Source organism: Euprymna scolopes, chromosome 20 (assembly GCF_053919585.1).
Source record: "Euprymna scolopes isolate OS-2025 chromosome 20, ASM5391958v1, whole genome shotgun sequence".
In the NCBI taxonomy this organism is placed as follows: Eukaryota; Metazoa; Mollusca; class Cephalopoda; order Sepiida; family Sepiolidae; genus Euprymna; species Euprymna scolopes.
The window spans coordinates 17,932,310-17,941,428 of NC_136501.1; the positions used below are offsets into that span (position 1 = coordinate 17,932,310).

The window sequence follows — 9,119 nt, forward strand, 5'->3', positions numbered from 1 at the left end:
GTTTAGGTTTAGGCAAAGATAAAGAGTGGGGAAATTTTTTATAGTGGTTTCAGCTAGACAGGTATTTTTCGTGAAAGTTTGGCGAGGGGGACCATAGATTAGAGCTCAGACGAGCACTTGTCATAAAATTAACGATAGAGCAGAGACAAGCTCGCAACGTCTCTTCTGTGGGAAAGAAGTTGCAGAGAAGAGAAAAGGGCACTCCTCTAGGTTACGAAATCTATTTTGAACTCTGTTAAGGCAAGATAAATTTTCCAAGCAGCTCCTACCCAGATGTGGCAACCCATCCTTGGACGTACTTGGCACTTATACAAGTAGAGAATTGCATCCGCAGTGAGATATCTACTGGAGTGGTAGAATGATGCCACAATTTTTCCAGCGACCTTGGCAACGGATTTGATGTACATGTGCCATTTCAGATCAGAAGTTAAGGTCAGACCCAGATGTTTGTCATTTTGATTGATTCATGAAATTTTTATATAATTACTGCGTCAAATTACTCAAGCTGATTAATAAATGCCATTTTTGGGTTGCCCTAATTATAACTTTTCATGTTTCATAGATTTTGTTAAGCCTTGGAATACTTACGGCATAACCACGTTTGACACACCAGTTCCCATCAGATCACTGAAGTTAAGCAACAATGAGTCTGGCCAGTACCAGATGGGTAACTATTTGGGACTTCCAGATGCTGTATCTGCTCTCCCCTTACCTCAGCATTGTTTACAGTCGTCCTGAACTTCTTGCTACTAGACTCAAGCAGTGCCGATTCAGGAGAGGTGTTGTTGGGGATTGCGCTACTTTTGCCACACAATTACACGCGCAGCTGCACCTACAGGGGGTATCCTTTGTCTTTCGAGACTGAGCGGAACGGAGGGAATACTTTTACACATACTGGTAGTAATTAAATACTTATAAATGTACGAAGGGAAATAAAAAGTGAACGAAACGAAACAATGCAAAAAGTTTTGTATAAAATAAATTAGTAAATATTTTGAACAAAACTGAACGAAACAAAACGAATCCAACTCTGCAAAATTCCACTATAGGTAGATAAACTTTGAAGCATTATTGTTAAATGGCAGACAAAATAGATTCACAAGGAGTAAATAATTCCTCCATTAGCAGGCAAATTATTTACGACAAGGCATATGTTTTCCTGCCTATCTCTAACTGCCCGACTGGCGTTCTAAATGAAGAGTAAAAAATTTCGGTTGACTTCTTCAGGAGGTGTGGGGGTGCATCCAAAAAGAACGGAAAGCACGGCTGGCTACGCCCTTGTTCCTCTACTTGGTGTTGGAAAGTGGGGAAAAAGAGAAAGATATAACAATAAAAGAGGAAGTAAGTTTATCAACAAAACAATGAATAAGTAGTTGTTCACAAAGGAACACAAAAGAAAGCTAGAGTGGGATTGTTGATCGGGGTGTGGAAGTGAGGATGACAAAGTGTCAATCAATATATTTCAGAGTTTGTTCGAGGAGTGGCGATAAGTTTGTTGATAGTTGGGGTTTACGGACAGTCTTCAGTTTGCGACAGTTGACGATAGTTACAGTTTAGAACAGTTGCGCGTTGAAGACAATGGAACGCAGGTGGTGCCTCGGAGTAGACCAAGATGAGCTGACATCAACTAACAGACACAGTCTCAGCAGATGACTATGTAGCTGTGGACCTTAGCGGGTAAAGAGACGATGGTGTCGAAACATACACACATACACATACACACACACATGCACACACACATGCACACACACACACACACACACACACACAGAGCACAACTGATATATCAAAAATGTGTTGGAGTTTGTGTTTTTGTGTTTTGTTTTATTTTTTTTTTTATACTTGTGAACATGTGCGCTCATCCTTCAGCAATCACCAATGTGAGAGGCGACCACACGGTCAGAAGAGAAGACGAAAGAGAAGAAGAATACATGAACTTGAATACATGAGGCTCGAGGTTTGTTGTTAAGCGGGATAGCACGCAAATTTTCACAAACTGGCCTGTGTAAATTGTGTCTATAAACCGAAACCTGTTATATAGCCTAGCAAGATAGTATTTTTCGTCGTGTTTTAATACATAGGTTTCTCTCATCTCTCACGGCCCATTTGTTATTGTTGGCCATTTAAGCGGTGTCGTTTCTGTTAACTTGGCTATTTGTGTTACAACACATACATGTTCAAATGTATCCTTCAATGTTTGTTATTTCTGTAATGTTGATGTTTCGTATTTATTCAGGCTTAAATGCGCGATGTGTGTATCTTTTAACATTTAATTTCGAAGCATTTCTGTGATAGCCATTTTGTACTGGAAAACGTGTCATTCTTTTCGCACTGAAATTTCAATTATCAGCTTAGAATAAGGTTTTTATCCCTTTCTGTTATATTACTTGATAAATAAAGAGTACTCCCACCTGAGAGTATCCTGTACGTCTACAAAGCCACTATTCGCCCATGCATGGAGTATTGTTGCCACATCTGTGCTGATACATCTACCACTAGCCTCTCCCTCTTGGATAGGGTCCAAAAAAGAGTTTTTAATCTAATAGATGCCACTTTGTTAACTAAGCTCCAGCCCCTGTCTCATCACTGCTATGTTGCATCTTTGTACCTGCTTTACAAATATTTTAATGGAATGTGCTCTGATAAACTCGTTGCACTTGTGCCCCCACGATGTAGATATCCCCGACAAACCCGCTTATCAACAAAATCTCATCCCTTTACTGTTGAAGTTCCTAAATACCAGAAAGCTTTCTACTCAAATAGTTTCTTTCCTCGAACAGAAAGACTTTGGAATTCACTATCTGCTACCTGTTTCCCTGACTGTACTGATGTACAAAAGTTTAAATGTAACGTAGACCAGTATCTTGTTAATCTTTCCTTGGCATGGTCCCAAGACACCTTATGTCCAAGTGGCGATGTGTCATGTTAAGAGTAAACGTGTTGAAAAAAAAATATTGCTTCTGCTATACGACATAATTCATGTTTGACACACCGGTTTCCGTTAGATCACTGAAGTTAAGTAACGTTGAGCCTGGTCTGTACAAAAATGGGTGACCATTTGTGAATTCCAGGTGCTGTATGTACTCTCCGCTTATCTCAGCATTGTTTTCGGTCGTCTAGCACTTCTCCTTGCTACTGGACTCAAGCAGTGCCAATTCAGGAGAAGTGCGGTTTGGGATTGCACAACACTTGCCTCACAATTACAAGTGGTATCCATTTTCTCTTAAGACTGAACGGAGGCATCTACATTGCTTCTACTAACACTATCGAGTCTTGTGCTGTTATATATATATATATATATATATATATATATATATATATATATATATATATATATATATATATATATATATATAAATTACAATTAAATTTACCAAAATGATCCAAGATGGTAAAATTATAAATACTAAAGAATTAATATTTATAAAATTATCTCAGCCAGATGTAAAAGTTCGATAAAACCAAATAGGAGATAGAGCTTATAATACGAGCAAACAGTTAATAAAACATGTTAAAAACACTTTGAAATGAGTTAAAAACATATTTAATCTGAAAAGGAAACATTAGATAGTGGATAGTCCTATCCACTTATCTAGTGTTTCCTTTTCAGATTAAATATGTTTTTAACTCATTTCAAAGTGTTTTTTAACATGTTTTATTAACTGTTTGCTCATATATATATATATATATATATATATATATATATATATATATATATATATATATATATATATATATATGTATGTATGTATTGTTTTTAAGATATAATTATCCACTGACACGTGTTTCGTCGTCTACGACTCATGAGAGTAGCCGAATCTAGCGAATTTCGAAATAGGGGGCCCTGATTTCGAATCTCGCTAGATTCAACCACTCTGATGAGTCGTTAGACGGCGAAACATGTGTCAGTGAATAATTATATTTTAAAAGCAATATATATGCTGCTCTCCATTTTGGTGTACCAAATTGGTAAAAGGGAAAATTATTCCCAACTCGCATTTAGGTAAAAATGCACTTTCATATAAATAATCGAATTCATTCAAAACGTATCGCAAAAACAAAAACAAATAAATAACACACACACACACACACACACACACACACTATATATATATATATATATATATATATATATATATGTATGTATATATATATATATATATATATATATAGTAATTTATAAAAATATATATGGCAATTAAGCTACACCGAATATTCCGCGGTTAATTCTCATGAGCCTCACAGAATACTCGGTGTAACTTAATTGCTATATATATTTTTATGAATTACTATCTAGCTCTACCTATGTATTAAGCACTGTTGAAGTAAGTACTGAAAATTTACGCATAAAATTATATTTTCGTATATCAATTTATGTGATTAAATTAAGTAGTCATGTGTGTGTGTGTGTGTGTGTGTGTGTGTGTGTGTGTGTGTGTGTGTGTGTGTTCGATCCTCTTATGAGACCGTGTTTTTATGATATCATTCCATAAGGTAGCTTAACTTTCAACTTTTCAATATTAAATATGTTCATGCGAAAAGGGTTGGGTATTGGCACGGTGATTGACCACATCAAAAATGTTGACTAACACTGTTTACTTCCAAAGACTTCCGGAACCGACACTTCTTTGGATGAGTAAATAAGCGTGTGAATCAGAAGAACAGGCGACTCGAAGTCCGCAACAAACGGTGTCAGACAAAATAGAACACCTATCCCTCCCTCCAAAAGAAATCAATAAGTATTTCATAAAGCATTTTTATAAAAACAAATTCAAAACAGTAAACACTTATGTTGCCATATTGTTGTTTTCGTTTTTTTTTTTATAGTATTTTTAAGTTAAATTCAAGTTTTACAATATCTTTTTTATTATCATTATTAAATCGTGAGGTGAAAGTACAGAATAATTACAAAACACTCTCTTCCTAAATAATATTATTATTTCAGCACGGTAACATAAGTGCATAAGTACCAATAATATTTTATTCATTATTTTATGCAAAAAATAATTAAGTATAATGCGTATTTTTTTATCTGACACTGTTTGCTGCGGACTTTGAGTCACCTGTTCTTATTTACTACGCGACATCCCTATTTGTTTTGTTTTTTTTACTAACAAGCCGACGTGTGTTTCTTTCTAGTGTTACCCATCCATTGGCAGTCTTGTGTTGCGAGTTGCATTTCAGTGGAAAGAGAAAAGGAACTGGAGCGAAGATTTGAAGGAGGACACGACCATGCGTGTGACGGGTATAAAGAGAACTATATTTTTATTTTGAGACAGGAAAAGGAAGCGGGGAGTGAAAAAGGGAGATTATGGGATTACAACGTAAAAGAGAGGTAATCATAAAAGGGTCTATGATAAGAGTTATCGTACTTACTTTCAACACTCCCCTCTTGCTCTCAGCATATTATTCATTTATTTATTTTTTTACAAAAAAAAACAAAAACAAAAAAAAACAACAAAGATATGTGAAAGCAGATTAGTGTCAGTTTAGGGTCCAAATAAAAACCTTTTAAACTTGTCCAGCTTCGTCCGGGTTGGAGGTTTTGTCGTGATGTCGGCGATCATGTCTGCTGTGGGACAGTAAATTCATTGTATTTTCTTATTATTCAGAGCTTTTATGATAAAATGGTATTGAATGTCGATGTATTTACATCTCTGCCGGTAAATGGGGTCCTTAGAAAGCGCTATAGCCCTTTGACTGTCTCCGAATATTTTCATTGGGACGTGTTCTCGGTGTGGATCCATTTCCTTGAATAGTTGCACAAGATATAGCCTCTCTTGGGTGGCTTTTGCCAGCGCTACGTACTCAGCTTCGCACGTGGATAGAGCGACCGTAGGTTGCCTTTTTGACCCAGGAAATAGGTGGCCCATCCTGGGTTAGGCTAAAGCAATATCCGGATGTACTGCATCAGTGCATCTGTCTCGTCGATCAAACGCCCAATCGGCGTCACGGTATGTGATTAGATGCATTGGGTGATTTGTTTTCGCGTAGTGCAGTTGGTGTTGCATCATACCCTTTATGTATCTCAGTACGTGTTTAGCTGCCACACAATGCTTTTCTTGTGGCTTGGACAAATACTGCGACAATTTCCCGACAATGTCTGGTCGGGTGCAGATCATCAGGTAAATTAGACTCCCGACGACCTTGCGATATGTCATCCTCTTCGCCAGCTAGATCCAGTTTTTGCTCGCATGGGGTCGTCCTAGGTTTGCCTTCGGACACGTCAAACCTTTCCAGTATTTTTGTCGCGTATTTTTCTTGGTTCATCTGGATATGACCTTCGGTTATATTGAAATCTATTCCGAGGAAATGGTGCAGCTTTCCGAGGTCTTTTATTTTAAATTCCGATGTTAATGACTGTTTGGTGTCGTTTAGTGAATTGATGTTATCGGCAGCAATGATTAAATCATCAACCCACGAGACAATAATCTTTTCTTTGCCGTTGTGCCGCAAGTCCTGATTTTGGGTAAAGCCGTATCTGGTGAAATAGCTGTGCAGGGTTTGATTCCAATTTCGGCCTGATTGTTTTAGGCCATACAGGGATTTATTCAGTAAACAGACTAGTTTCTCGTCTGTTTCCCCTTTTGTTTCGAATCCTTCCGGTTGTTCCATGTAAATTTCGTGGTCAGTTGGAGCATGGAGACACGCCGTTTTTACGTCCATTTGATGTACTATTAGATTGTATTGGACAGCTATTTGCATTAACATGTGGATTGATGAGATATCGGCCGTCGGAGAAAAAATCTCGGTGTAGTCAACTCCCTTAGTTTGGTTGTACCCTTTTGCGACGAACCGGACTTTGTATCTAGGGGACCCGTCGACGTTTTCTTTGATTTTATACACCCATCTACCACTTACTGTCATTCTGCCTTTGGGTAAGGGTGTTAGATCGTATACATTGTTTTCCTTTAAGGAGTCAATTTCTCCCCGCATCGCTTGGACCCAGTGGTGTGTCGCTGGGAAAGTCACAGCTTCCCTGTAAGTGCGGGGTATGCCATGTGCGGCCTTGTAGCAGTAGTTAGTGTCGATTAATGCGTAGCCGCTCCCATCCTGTCACATGGTCTTCTAGGTAGCTTGGCATTTTGTGCTCGCGCGTCGGGTATCCTTGCGTACAGCTAGTTTCTACTGTAGACTCTGTTTGTTTGTCGGCATTGGACCGTTCAGAGTTTTCCCTTGGCTTTAAATTTTTTATTAAGTTTCTTGGGGGAAAATTTGCGTCATCATCGCTTGATGAGTGGGTTTGTGTTTGAGTGTGTTGGTCTTGGTGTTGTTAGTGAATTTTACCAGTCTGTGTTTACACACATTCCCGTTTTCTGGGTGGTAGATGAGATATGCCGGCTGTTTCTATCGTATCCGACGAAGATTTCCCTCTGGCACCTTGGGTATAGCTTTCTTTTTATGTTGGAGTAGGCATAGCAAGGCGAACCGAAAATGTGCATCCTTGATAAGTCCGGTTTTCTCCCGGTCATCTTGTAGTAGGACGTCTGTTTTAGACGGTTGTTTAAGCATCTGTTCCACATAACTACCGATGTCCTTACTGCATAGCTCCACAGTGTTTTCGGTAAGCCGCTTTCTATGATAAGGCATCTTGCCATTTCGAATAGAGTTCGCCAGTTTCTTTCGGCTGTTCCGTTTTGATGAGGCAAGTATGGCGCTGAGGTTTCGTGTTTTATGTTGTTACGGCGGAGTAGTTTTCCGAAGTCGTTTGGCTTGAACTTCAAACCATTATCCGACCTCAGTATTTTTATTTTGCCGTATGGGGAAATATCTGCGAGGAATTTTTCGGTGTTCAATGCGGCGTCACTTTTGTTTTTAATAAAATATAAAAGTACGGCGCCAGAAAAGTCGTCAGTGAATGAGATGACGTATTTGTTCCCGTTTAAATCCGCTGGTTCTATGGGACCAACTAGGTCTGAATGTACTAAATGCAAAATATTTGTCGCTCTTTCGTCGGGAGATTTATTTCTTTTCTGGGGAAATTTTCATTGGATGCAGACGTTACAGTCTTTGTTGTTTGCAGTCTTATTTTTTATTTTCATCCCTTCGACCACATCGGGTAGTTTTGTTATGTCGTCATAATTGCAATGGCCGAGTATTTTATGCCACGTGTGGATATCGTGGAATTGATGGCAACTGTCTTCTGCATTTCCTTCATCCATAGTTTTTAGGAAGTATAGTCTGTTGCGCACGTGTATTTTGAATTTCGTTCCGTTTTTATGTTTAAGTATATTCCCGTCTTCGAAAATAACTGTTTCTCCGTTTTGGGTTGCAGTTTTCACAGAAAATATATCCCGTGGATATGAAGGTATAAGTAGTGCCCCTTTTAGGGTAGTCATAATAGAGTTTCCGTTATTGTCTAAAAGGCAGACTTCAGCGTCTCCTCTTTTTAAGGCTAAGCCACTGGTTTTAGTTCCGTCTGCCAACTCCATGTAGTGGTTCTCAGAACGGAATGTTGGGTCGAAATTCTTAAATTTCTTCGTGTCTGTTATAATGTGCGAAGTGGCCCCTGCACCGACTAGTAGGTTCGTATGCGGTATTAAGTTCCGGGTATAGTAGTAATAGTCCTCCGTTTTGAATGCGAAGGTGTTTTCTTTGGTGTTGGCTACCTTTTTCATTGTATCTTTTCTTTTCTTTTTTTTACACAGTGATCACCACTTATCAAGGCCCGGAAGCCACTCAGGGATAAGGGTTATTGCAAGTATATAACGGCAGAACTTTCTTTTATGGGTGTTACTTTTACAGTGACTACACACCACTGTTTTCGCTGTTGTTGGGACATTATTTCGATAAATGTCCTTTTCTGTCGCATGTGAAACACGATATTTCACGTTTGTCATGGTGGTGACGGCTCTCGAAAAAGGGTCGTGGTAGCTTGATAGTCCTTTTAATATCATGGCGATAATTAGAGCATCGTCAACTGTTTGCCCGGCATTTCTCAGAGCTGTTAAAATTGTCTCAGTTCTTATCACGTATTCTGTGACGCTTTCGTCTCCTTTCTTTTTGAAAGACGTGGGTTGGGTTTACAAGGAGATTACCCTTGGTTTTCCTTTGCTTGCGTAGTGTTCGCGTAATATTTTGAGAGCTTTTCTCCCATAATCTGTAGCTTCTCTCATTAT

At 38.6% G+C, this 9,119-nt stretch overlaps 1 protein-coding gene and 1 pseudogene across 1 annotated transcript; one reads left to right on the forward strand and one right to left on the reverse strand.

Annotated features, from left to right (window-relative positions):
• Window positions 1–2,963: 2,963 nt before the first annotated feature.
• LOC145241709 (5S ribosomal RNA) lies at window positions 2,964–3,083 on the forward strand (annotated as a pseudogene).
• Window positions 3,084–7,985: 4,902 nt separating this feature from the next.
• On the reverse strand, window positions 7,986–8,618 carry LOC145241686 (uncharacterized). The gene has a single exon (XM_080104812.1). The coding sequence runs from the start codon at window positions 8,616–8,618 to the stop codon at window positions 7,986–7,988; it is 633 nt and encodes a 210-aa protein (XP_079960938.1).
• Between the last annotated feature and the right edge of the window lie 501 nt (window positions 8,619–9,119).